This window comes from Prunus persica, chromosome G1 (assembly GCF_000346465.2).
Source record: "Prunus persica cultivar Lovell chromosome G1, Prunus_persica_NCBIv2, whole genome shotgun sequence".
NCBI classification, from domain to species: Eukaryota; Viridiplantae; Streptophyta; class Magnoliopsida; order Rosales; family Rosaceae; genus Prunus; species Prunus persica.
The window spans coordinates 6,945,338-6,957,986 of record NC_034009.1 but is presented as its reverse complement, the minus strand read 5'-3'; the positions used below and the strand labels follow the sequence as shown (position 1 = coordinate 6,957,986).

At 35.5% G+C, this 12,649-nt stretch overlaps 2 protein-coding genes and 1 long non-coding RNA gene across 4 annotated transcripts; all 3 read right to left on the bottom strand.

Annotated features, from left to right (window-relative positions):
• On the bottom strand, positions 1,785-3,259 carry LOC18789283 (uncharacterized protein At4g14100). Its single transcript, XM_007223637.2, has 2 exons — positions 2,475-3,259; positions 1,785-2,149 (listed from the first exon to the last, which is right to left on the bottom strand). Exons 1-2 carry the CDS (start codon positions 3,100-3,102, stop codon positions 2,049-2,051), a joined length of 729 nt encoding a protein of 242 aa, XP_007223699.2. The 5' UTR covers positions 3,103-3,259; the 3' UTR covers positions 1,785-2,048.
• Positions 3,675-9,102, bottom strand: LOC18788154 (xylose isomerase). Of its 2 annotated transcripts, none has more exons than XM_020554307.1 (21): positions 9,084-9,102; positions 8,385-8,468; positions 8,161-8,268; positions 7,768-7,842; positions 7,561-7,690; positions 7,374-7,465; positions 7,164-7,214; positions 6,622-6,698; positions 6,488-6,542; positions 6,274-6,375; positions 5,962-6,013; positions 5,717-5,762; positions 5,580-5,635; positions 5,211-5,262; positions 5,020-5,099; positions 4,853-4,923; positions 4,690-4,730; positions 4,486-4,585; positions 4,290-4,361; positions 4,130-4,207; positions 3,675-3,993 (listed from the first exon to the last, which is right to left on the bottom strand). In XM_020554307.1, exons 2-21 carry the CDS (start codon positions 8,448-8,450, stop codon positions 3,958-3,960), a joined length of 1,440 nt encoding a protein of 479 aa, XP_020409896.1. In that variant the 5' UTR covers positions 8,451-8,468; positions 9,084-9,102; the 3' UTR covers positions 3,675-3,957. The 2 variants fall into 2 exon arrangements, with proteins under 2 accessions (XP_020409896.1, XP_007222807.1); XM_007222745.2 differs by lacking the exon at positions 9,084-9,102 and adding an exon at positions 8,951-9,072.
• LOC109946682 lies at positions 10,902-12,095 on the bottom strand. The gene is made up of 2 exons (XR_002269769.1): positions 11,843-12,095; positions 10,902-11,186 (listed from the first exon to the last, which is right to left on the bottom strand). It is a non-coding gene; the product is annotated as an uncharacterized LOC109946682 (long non-coding RNA).

Genomic DNA, 12,649 nt, shown 5'->3' with positions numbered 1-12,649 from the left:
TGTAAAAGGATTGATTCCTTTGTCAACTCTTAGTAGTCGCTCTGATGTTTTGCCCTAGACTGAGACTTGAACTGTTGTAATGTATATATACATATGCTGGCAGTTGGTTGTACAGATATATACTTGTTTGGCAGGTGAAAATATTTTGGTATTGAGCCATTTACAAGGGAAACTCTGCCGGTTTTTCGGTAGAAGCCAACCTTGTTATTTTATCATATTTTGTATAGAAGGGCAAATAGGTCACTTGTGCCCGATATTCGTCAGGTGTCGGACACGCACAGGGTCTGGCTCGGATTCCAAAGCGGAATTTGGATCGGGTCCTGTCAGCTAGGGCTAGGAATGTTTTTTTTTTTTTTTTTTTGGTTTTAAAAATACTATTTTAAAAATATTTTTATTGTTTCTTTTTCTTTTTGGAAATGCCCTTCACGTGGACTAGTTGGACTAGCATGTTAGGATCTGTGGTGGGTCTCGCAGTTGCCACAGTAGCATTTAATGTTTGACCATACGGTCAATCTAAGGGGAAGTGTGAATTGGTCAGATTTTGAAACATTAGGTATCAAATTGATGAAATTGAAACCTGAAGTCCCATTTCGATACGACACCTAAACCTTGATGGAGTAAAATATCGTTAGTCCAAAAAATAAAAATAAAACCCTCATTGTACAAAGATATGATTACCATAGTGGTAAGTTGGCTTAATGTGCAGCTATATGTCATAATTTTGACTCCCCATGGCGTACTAGTTTTTGAAATATTTGACTATTTCCAAGTGGCAGAACGAACCCGCAATTTGACAATATTCAAATCGAGAACAAGATCGAATTATTTGGTTTGGTTTGGTTTGAGAACGAATTTTAAAATAATTATTTAAAAACCAGACAGATTTTACTAGTTTCTCGATGAATATGCCCAGCCCTATTACTAGGGGATCCATATCCTTTGTTCTGATTTTCTCTGTCATGATCTCTTTAACTTTCGTTCTCCACATACCATCTCATCAAAATTTAGGGTTTTGTAAGGTGCGAAACTTTCCTTCCACAAGTTAACGGTTTTTTTTTTTATTAAAAAAAAATCATATTTAATCATGAGTAAATTGGGTTTTTATTTTAAGGATGATGTGTCTAGTTTAAATCTCTTAGATTAAATTTTAATGAGATGTCATGTGGAAGACGAAAGTTAAGCGATCATGACAGAAGAAATCATAGCAGAAGATCCATATCCTACTAAGGGTGGGCATTGAGACTGGAAAACCAGAACATTGAGCCGTACCAGACCAAAAAACCTAGAAGAAAAAAAATCGTGTTGATTAAAAAGTCAACAAATCGGCACCGAAATGGACCAGATCGATTCAAATCAATTACAGTGATGGTTTCACACCTTACAAAAGCAAACCGAACCAGGTGTATATTTTTTAATTTTTTTTAAAGTCTAATGCTAAATTTCTAATCCCATAACTAATATTTTCCTAAGCCCAACTTCAAAGTACCTCTCTTTTTTAGGCCTAATCATCTATCTTTGCATGAAATTGAGTTATTTGTGAATTTTCAAGCCCAAAAAATAAAATTTTAGTTGTAATTTGTAAATTAAAATTTAAAAAATATTTAAAAAATCCGGTCCAAAATCGGAAAAATAAAAAACCACACCAAAATTGGTTTAAACCGGACTGAACCATATTTGTTGAATAGGATCGCTTCTGATTCTAGTGTAAAGTGAAAACTACCGAACCAAACCATGTCCACCCCTACCAACTACCAAGTACCTACCCTTGATAAAACTAATTTTACATGGGACACAAACAGCAGAACTGCCTTGTTGAGTTTGATAAACTTATTTGTTCGGAACAAAGATTAATTATTTCGACATAATTTTTCTGCTCCTCCTAGTTGCTCAATTAGTCTGTGTATTTGATATTAAGCTAATAATACTGGCTAACAACAGAGATCAATAATCCACTCCATCGACTCTATGGGTCACAACTCACAAAAGGTTTTCTACAAGGGGAAGCATATATGCATCTTTCTCTTGGTTGACAATTTACTTTCTAAAGCTTATGCATCTTTCTCTTGGTTGAAGCAGTATGCAGGTGCTTGAGTCACTGAATCTGGCAAAACTGCACCAACCTCAAATGTCATCACCTGACTAGATATTCCTGCAATATGTTATCAAATTTTTAGTCTCTGTATTACATTAAAAATAAAATAAAAACAAATTCATATAAGAATAATGTTCTCTTGCTAGATATGTGCAATGTTATGTTTTCATACGGTCAATATAGCAACATACGTGTTCAGAGTCTCTCTGTATACATCTAAAAAACTAAACAAATACAAATAAGGTAGTATTCTCTTGTCAGATGTGTAATGTTATCTCATAAGACTGTCAATCTAGCAACATACGTGTTTATAGCATTTCCCGGAAATGAAGGGAAAATGTAAATAAACATTGCAAGTAATTAAGATGAATCACATACGTACCATCATAGAAATCCCAGCGAACTGGCCTCCTAGTGTAAACATCCTCATAATACCAAATAAAATCCGCCTTCTCCCACACATTGCAAAGAAACCCATCTGTGACTACAGTCCCAAGATAGTGTGCCCCATCAAGAAGAAAATCAGGCCTAGGAATGCCAACTTCAAACTCCATAACCTCACATGCTCCATTTTGCCCTAGGGTGTAGTAAAACGACGTGCCGTTGTTCCACTCTACGTCGTACAAAACCTCACCCAGCTGCTTCTGAAATATGTTGACATTTCGGCCCTTAGGCCAGTCATACCAGAGGTCACTGAGCTGCAGCTTTGTTGTGCTCAAGTTCATAAACAAAAGTGCATGGAATTGGTCTGGCCATGGGTTGGGCGTTGGGGTTAAGTTTGAGCAAGTGACTAGCTGTAGTATCAGAGAGGTCGTTAAGCATATTTGTAGTGCCAGATTGAGCTGCTTCATCGTTCTCTCTCTGCTTCTTCTGGTGCTGGACATTTTTTTTTCGTCTTTTTTTGTCTTTTTGGGGTTCTTATAAAGAGTTTTGAGTGAAGTGGATAATACAACTGAGCGGTGGAGAAGCAAAGATGTGTTCGCTTTACCCATATACAAGAAGGGGCCCATCCTGCATTAGTCTGTTCTTTTTCTACGGCATGAATTGCAGCTCATTGGGTTACATAGAGAATAATTATTTGTTTTATGTTAAATTCCCTAAGCTTAGAACTTCCACGGTTAATTGTGTTTTGTTAATAATGTTTACTTACACGGAATGAGAATATTCTAATTTCTGACTTCCTAGAGTAGGTTCATTCAATTCCAATTTCTTGATTCCCCAATCTAAGTTCCCCGATTTATATCTTCCCCATTCCTAATAAGTAAACATGACATAAATTTAATTCCATTCATAACTTCACTTGCATTTACTAATAGAGAATAATTTTTTTTTGTGATTTCCAAATTATACAAAATCAAATATCTGAAAAACCAAGAGTTAAATTGATTTGGAATAATAGTTGATCTCATACTATTCCTTTATTCCTAATCACAACATCCCCGAGTCATGACTTTACTGATTTTCCCCAAGTCATGACTTAACTGATTTTAAGTAACATGTTCTGAAATCCACCAAGATTTTCTTTAAGAGGGTTTAAGCATATGCTAAGATCATAGAACAGCACATATTGGTCCAGAGAGAATACAAGCCAAACCATGCTCCATTTCATGCACTAAATATTTCTTGAAATAGAAAAGGGGAACTTCAACAGCAAATGACCAAATCACAGCTTAAAAGCTCAATGTCAACGCTACCATGGACATGAGTATTTTATATCATCCTATGCAAGCAATACGCAAGTTCTAGACGGTTACAAGGATCTGAATCAACTGGTTACTTGTATGCTTTTCAGAAATAAAGTGTGTCCTTCATTGGTAATGATTACAATATATATTATTTTTGTTATCCTATGCTGCACTGCATGTCTACAAAACCGACTGGAAAAGCATCTCCGCAAGTTCCTGAAACAGATTCCAGAACTTTATTGTTACATTGTATCTCGGGCAAAAATAAACAATCACTGGAATATGTAAACGAAAGTTTTGTATTTCTTTGATCGCAGGAATTGTTTTAAACAAAATGTATATTTCAAATTACCTGCTTCGCAGAAGGAACTCTGGGTTCACCCCATTCTATGGCCTTCTTCTCAAGATACTCAAAATCACCCTTACCAGCCTGTTCAAGGTGCATTACCGTGAATTAGCCATCTAGGCAATTTAAAACCAAAAAATGAGACGAAGTGTTTGAAAATTGTTACCTCTATATGTGCGCCAATTTCTGTATCGAAACTCTCATACCGCTTGCGAACAAGCTCATCCAGAGAACCATCCTTAACGTTGTAATTCACAAAAGAAGAGATATAATACCATGATTAGAAAGTAGAAACAAATCATAAGATTCGTTGAGAAGTACATAATGGAGAGTCTGCACACACACAGGGATGCACACACTACCTCAATGAGCTTCACAACATTTCGGAGCCCACGCGCCAGGGTATCCATTCCACTAATATGAGCAATGAACAAATCCTCAACGTCTGTGCTTTCTCTCCGTCTAAAGAGGTAAAAAAGCAAAACAAAATAAGAGGGGACTTAGGTACCAGCATAACAGATATCACAATATGCAAAGACAAATCAAATGTAAAGACAGAAACTGACAATTTTGCATCGAAGTTGAATCCTCCTGGTGCAATTCCTCCCTGTGATAAGGGGGAAAAAGAAGGAACACACACAGATTCAGCTCATGAAATTGCATGCCCAACCAACGACAAGTTTTTAAAACTTAAAACATTAAAGCGAAAAATATTCATCTCTGACATACATTCTTTACTACAGTGAGCATAACCAGAGTTGCCTCTGCAATATCTGTGAGAAATTGATCTGTATCCCATCCTGTGACAATGACAAAATGACCATATTATAAATTTCATTATTAGATTGGTTCAGTACCAATAAATTCAAAAAAAAAAAAATACAAGTATGCTATACCAGTCTGAGGATCTCCAGTGTTTGCATCAATATTTCCTAATAAACCATTGAGTCTTGCAGTTTCAAGCTCATGGTGACAGCTGCAAAGAACACAAAGTATTTCAAATTTTCTCATGTGCTCACAAAACTCTAGGGAAAAACATGAAGTAAATATTTGCTTCAGATGAGGTAAGACACAAGCTGTGATGTACCTGTGACCAGATAGCGTGGCATGATTGCACTCAATGTTAAGTTTAAATTCTCCTACAAGAGGAAAAGGGATGACAAGGTTGAGGATTACTTCGGAAAAATACCTTTCAATGGCTTTGCACTTCCAGTTCCAATTTAAGGAAGGATACTACACTGTTAAGCAAAACTTTTACATAAATAATTCAAATAATGGAGTAAGGTGCAAAATGGCATGTCCGCAGGCGTACAAAAACCAAATACAAAACACCTGTTGTACCATATGAAATTCCACAATTCATCTCATTCATACAGCCAACTTTAGAGCTGAAACAAAAACTAAAAGTAACAAAGTTAAGTGACTCATGAATATAGAGGGTATGTGAAAAATTCACCTATTAGGCCATATTTTCGAAGGAAATTTGCAGATGTTGCAGCATCCCAATCATACCTAACATAATCAACTCATAGGTAAACAAACACATGAGTGTAAACCATATTAAATTACTAAGTAATCGAGCAAGCAGCATACTGGTGTTTGGTAGGTTCTTGAGGCTTGGGTTCAATCAACAGTGTCCCTGAATGGCACCGAAGGGAAAGAAAAATATAAGCTCTCCTAAGCAAAGCAATTCATGAAAAAAATAATAATTAAACAAATAAAAATTCAAAAGGAGTGTTGAGAAATCATTCATACTATTCTCAGTAAATGTGAAAAACTAAAGTCAGTTATAAAACTATCTGGTATAATGCATTGGTATAAATTTAGCACAAGTATACCATTGAATCCAATTTTCTTCTTGTAGGCAACTGCAGCTTCAAGAAACCGTGCCTGTAAATACAAACCACAGCTCATACTAAGTAACGAGGAAGGCATCATTATGAAAACAATGAATAGATCACAGTAATACAGTAACATAAATAAAGCAGATCCCTTGGTAGGTTTGCACTACAGTTGCCAAAAGATGGTTTACTCGAGAAAAGTTGAATTCTTATCAAGCAAAAAAAATTACATTAAATTAAAAGAGACAGATGTTGAATGTATAAATGAAAGGAAGCTTATAGTTTAAAATATCTGCAAATAAAACACACCAGATGATCAAGCTCTCGTCCCATGTCAGTATTCAAGAGACTCTGGTAACCCTCACGGCCACCCCAGAAGACATAATTTTCGCCCCCTAAATAATGTGTGACCTGCAGGATATGTAACACATCACAGACATTTCAAAGAAATAACAACATTACAAATTTACAAACATGCAAACAATTAACTTTATTAATTGTTATTACACACACCAACACCCACCTCAATGGCTTTCTTAACTTGAGCAGCAGCATATGCATATACACCTACTTCAGGGCTGTAAAACATGTTGAGTGTATTAGTCCATGCAATGTGTCCAAGAACAGAGTATATTAAATATTTAATACAAAGATTACCTTGTAGCACCACCATGCATGTAGCGAGGATGCAGAAACAGCTGAGCTGTGCCCCACAAAGGTCGAATTTTGCTTCCCTACAGTCACATTTAAGGAGATGACTTCTTATACTTGAAACATATGTACACAAACAAGTTGGCATCTATAGAATAGACAAAGGTGTTGAAAACAATGAAAATGCTAAAATAAGAATGCTGGTTTTTGTGAATACTCAAGACATTTTACATTTTTCACTTCACCTGGTTAGCAATTAAGTATAGAAAATTTTGACTACCACGGGGTTTTGGAGGTAAAGTACAATCGATTCCATTTGCAAAGTTTTTTGTTTTGTTTTGTTTTTTTTTTTTGGTCGTAATCCATTTACAAAGTAAAGTGACTAGAAAAGGAACATCAAACAACCTATGAGCCCTAGCTAAATTGCGGTCAAAGATTTAAGTATTTCTGTCATGTCTTCAAGCCTTTGTAACAGAACTCCAATTTGCACGAAAAAGGATTGCCTTTATAATTTATGTGAATTGACTCATATAATCAGTTCCTGATACCTGAAGCTCCTTAGCAAGGGTCACCACTTCATCCAAGTTTTTGTTAGATTCCTGTAACAAACATACAAGGTAAATGAACACTTCCCAGTTTTGTGTCATCTGTACTTTCTATGAAAAGAAAATGTAATCTCCCATCTCATTCCTTCTTTTCTCACATTCTAAACAGTGTCATAAATTTCAGCAGTAAAGTAACCTTAAAAATTGACTCACCTCCAAGGTTTCTCCATCAGGAGCTATATCCCTGTCATGGAAACACCACCTATCGACTCCAAGCTTGTTTATGAACTCAAAGTTGGCTCTCACTGCATTTTCAGGTACACAAATATAAATATTTCTTTAGTTGATATATTCCTCAATGCCAAATGCAGAAGATTTAAATAACAGAGAATACTCTTACTTCTTCTTTTGGCCATAGCCACAGAATTAGTTCCATCCTCCCATGGCCAATTCTTTGTAGGTGCACCAAATGGGTCACCTCCTGTTCCACGGAATGTGTGCCAAAATGCAACACTAAACCTCAACCAATCCTATGATTGTCAAAAAATTCAGTCACAAACCATTAACTGCTTGATAAATTCAAAACTTATTAGAGAGAAGAACCAACCTTCATTTTCTTCCCTAGAATTTCCTCTTCCGCATTATACCATTTGAAGGATAGGGGGTTCTTGCTAGACGGGCCCTGAAAGACGAAAAATATGTATGGTGTATATTTGGTGGAAGATAACCACTAAGGTTCAGCATTTATAAATGAAACAGCTTTGTAATGAAAACTTTCTTAAATTAATAAGAAACAAAATGAAAGTTTGGCCAAACAAAAACAATAAAGATATTTTTTTGATTAAGAAAAATCATAAAGATATTCAGATGCAATCGTTCCTCAAAATCAAGTTAACTGAAAAAATGGGTAACTTATATGAATCTCATGTGTATAGGAGGAAATTATTCTAAACAGAAAAGGTCTATAAAGATAAGAGAAATGTTTCATAAGTCTTTCTACCTCATACTTAATTTTGGGAATTCCAGGGAAAAATTCCCCTTTCCATTCTTCAGAATCACTACACCCACTTTCAAGATCCGATGCAGGACATGTTTGCGGACCAGCAATCTGCGTTCAAGACAAAAGGGATGAAAACAAGAAAAATTTTCTAGTGAAAAAATGTTTAAACAAGAAATATATGTGTATATATAAGAAAATATTGTAGGTAGAGGAAGATGCTTTACCACTCCAAAGGTAACCACATTCAAACAAAGAAGAAGCAACAATATCCTCCCAGCCTTCATTTTCATTGTCTCATGCAAATCCCTCTGCAATCATTTACCATAAATTACGAATACACAAATCATAATTGTATTCTGGGAAAAATCCATGATCAGTTTCACACAAAGCCTCTCTCTCTCTCTCACCTAGAGACCCCATACAGAAATTTAGTGAGCCCTCTGTGGAGAGCTCAGCCATATAAAACTCAGAAGGACGACTGATCAACACCCATCAATTAATAAACTCACACACATTCTATGAGAAATTTTGGGGAGACTCACAATCATAATAACACAGAGGCAAACATTTATTCAATTATAATGGATACCCATCATCAAAATCAGCACATAAAAAGATGGGTTTCCACCAAAACTTAAAATATTTGATCATCAAAGCAGAAAGCTTCAAACTTTAAAGCACCCAAAGCTTAGACTACTCACTTGTTCTTAATTACCATATCCAACAGTTTCATCAAAAACAAAAGGCTTAGAGTATTGTCTACAAAAACAGAGAGGGAGAAGAAACTTACAGAACGAAATGGGCTCAGTGCTAAAGAAACGAAGTGTGTGTCTGTGTATATATATATATATATAACTGGTTTCCCAAAATAAATGCAGAATTTTAATTTCCAATTAGTTCCAAATGGGATTAGAATAGCTCACCCTTATCCTTCCATAGCATTCAGGACGGTTTCAAACTTCCGAACCATTTGTTACATGTGTTTTGATTTACCAGTTTACCCTTCTGGTTGTCCTTATTAGAGATAATGGAACAGTGGCAAATGTGTCACTTGATAAGATGATCTTCTGCCTATGATCTCGATTCTCGAACAAAATCAGGATGCCATGCCAACAAAAACAAAAAAAGTACAAGGATTATCTGAATACGTATGATAACATTACACGTGAGGAGGTAATTGTATCACAGGCAAAAGTTCATTGGACAGCTGCTTTTATTTCTTGTTGGTGACCAAACAATTTGTCTTATCGTATGAGATAATGATCATTGTCTGACTCAGCGGTGACGATATCAAATTATCAATAACCAAAACAGAACAATAATTAATTTGATGATTTTGGGGCTTATTTAGCAACAAGTTATTTACTTTTTTTAAATCAACGGTAGGGAAGTAGGGAAGAAGTTCTATCTAGAAGAGTACGTAATCTAGGCATGGGTTTTAAAGACTCTGTTTGTTTTAATATGGCCATCATGCTTGTTAAGATTGAATGGAGATTGATCCTGGAGTCCTTGTTTCGTTGGCTTATGCGTGATAAATAATTTGTCGATCAAGGTAGGTAAGTAGCTCTTTATGGGGAGGGACGACAAGTATCTTGTACTATAATGAAATGGAGGAATGGGTTCTTATTATTCAAGTGTAGGTGACAAATTACTAGGGACAGGTACAGTCTGAATTGGATCGGTTTTACTGTAAAACTACGGCCAAATCAATTATAATATGACGGTTTGGTTTAGTTTGATTTAGATAAAAGTTATATTAATGGAAATCGAACCGAATCAAACCAATTTAAGACGGATTGGTTCAGTTTGGTTCAGTCAGTTTGGGCCTAAACTCAATTCTTTTTCTTTTTGTATTTTTTTCAACATTGTTAGCCCAATTATAACCAAACAATTCACAATTTGCTTCCTACATAAATCATTTTCTAGAGTACGAAACCATCCTAAAGCTCAAAATGTCATCAACTTCATATTTCACTAACTAATATAGCTCAATTCAAATATTCATATATAGTTATTAATTAATTAGAGTATTACACATGTAAAATAAAATATAAATAAATAAATATACACATAAATAGTCCAGTTTAGTTTAAGCCGGTTTACAAAATCTCAAAACCAAACCAAACTAAAACTATATACGGTTTGGTTTGGTTTTTAAACCGTTTGACTTTTTCTTGATCAAAACCAAACCAAACCGATAATTATGGCTTGATTCGACCGGTTTCATTAGTTCAGCCGGATTGATGCCCACCCCTGCAGGTTACACACTAGAAAGGTAACTCTCTATGTTTTCTTACAAAATGACTCACACTTCAAATTTATAACAAACTCTCTCTGGAGCATCTGAGGCTAAATGCCTCTTTTAATTTTCAATAGCCCAGATCTACACAATCTTATCTCTTTATGTGTAACCTCTACAAAATCTCTCTCTTGTGATCCGCCCTCACCCTTTGGATGCAGTGGACAATCTTAAACACGTGTTTTTGGGTACCTCTCGGAAGATGTGTAGAGCTTTTGCTCAGGTGGTTGCTGCACCACCTCCTTCCTTTCTTAGGTTGCTTGTTCGTTTGGCTATGAGTTGTGTTTTTCCATGGCTGTTTTTCGTTTGCTTGCTACATTCGTGTGGGTGCTTGGGTGGTTTCCGTCACACCCCAAAACTTGGAGTATGACATGTGTGGTGGATTAAATTGGTTATTAACTAAACATCAAGTGACTAAGTATAAAAGAGAAAGAGATCACACTAAGCAAGAAACAACTTAGTAAGCTGTAATTTACAAACTTAATATATCCTCAGCTACAAGTACACAAAAGGACTTGCAGTCCCCCAACACAACCATCGTAAGTAGAGTACCATACCACCTCAGATTTACGCCCCCAACAAAGTAGTTTTGCAAGTAACATAACAAGGATGTTAAAAAAAAAGCTGGATCATAGCAAAACCAGACAGCAGAGCAAAGCAAAGTCTCCTGGCTCAGCTCCTTAAGATAGCTCGGGGATACTAACTAATTCATCCCTTTGCTCTTGTCCTGAAATGATAAAATTGGGTGAGCTTCACAAACTCCGTAGGAATAATAAAGTGGATCCATTAAAATCAAGATTCCAACACAACGTACACTTTGAATGCATTCAAACAATTCAATGAATTAAACCAAAATCATGCGTTAGTACTACTAATAGGAAAATTAACAATATAGTGTAAGAGATAAAGTATGGGAGTTCCTTCTTGTTTCAAATACACAACACTCAACAAATGCCTTTTATTGATAACCCAACACCGTATTCATAAGCTCTAGTCATCGGTCACGGCAACCACCTCAAATTGTGGCCACCGAGAAGACCACAAACTAACCCTGATTAGGTTTGGGTTCTTTCACCCTAGGGAGACACAATCCCTTATTATTCCATTCCTTACGTCTAACCTCTCAAAACACTTTAAAACTCACAACAGTTCAGATTACTCCTTTCTCCAAAACCTTTTTTCCTCCCAAGCCTTTGAAGTACTTTCTTTGATCAAAACCATATTAAACTTGGTCTCATAAAACACAAACCAATACCACAGTTTTCAAAAACTTCATACAAAGCATAATCATCTTGAAAAGTAGATATAATACACATATAGGGTCAAACTAAATGTATTGCGGAATTAGAATCAAAATAATAACAAATCCTTTATTACCCCTACCTCAGAAGTTTACAAACAGCTGCAAGTAACACCAAATAGCAAATCAGACCCAAAGCTTTTTCTTGTTTCCTTCCAACCCAATCACATGTCCTGAAGTTATGAAGGGATGAGAGAAGGATAGGTTTTTCTGGAAGTGTAAGAGAAAAGAGAAGATAAGTGGAGCAGTTTCTATGCCAAGAAGAAGAGAATGGTGCAAATGAAGAGAGATAAAGGATCCCAGCATAATAAGAAGCAAATAGCTCAAGAGTTTCAAAAATTATTCGCACCTCCTCAAATCTTTCCTACCATGAGCTGCTTGATAAATAAACATGACACCAAACCAAGTAGGCGACAAAGATGGAGTTTCGAGCATTTCATAACTTAAGCACATAGGGGATTAGAGTTGGCTTTTGACCACATTAAAATATACTTATAAGCAAACATCTCAATCATGGAATTGTAAAACTGAAACAAAAACTCGATGAAACTTAGAGCATGTCCGAGGCAGATGTTATATCCAACGTGGCACTTTTAACATGTTGAAAAAACAGTTGAGACTCACTCCAACCGAAATGTTAAATCCTACACATGGCGGCATGGAATAATATTTCTCTCTCCTGCTGTTATTTTGGTTGTTTGACTTTGTGATGTTATTTTATTAGTTTATTATTATTTTTTTAATTAATGTGCTTAGAAACTAATAAACCAATAAACATTGTAATAAAATAATATTTTAATTTGAAATATCGGGTGGAATGTAAAACTCTATTATATGTCAAATTGCCACATCAAATTCAAATTTAATGTTTGATATTTGACATCTCCCTT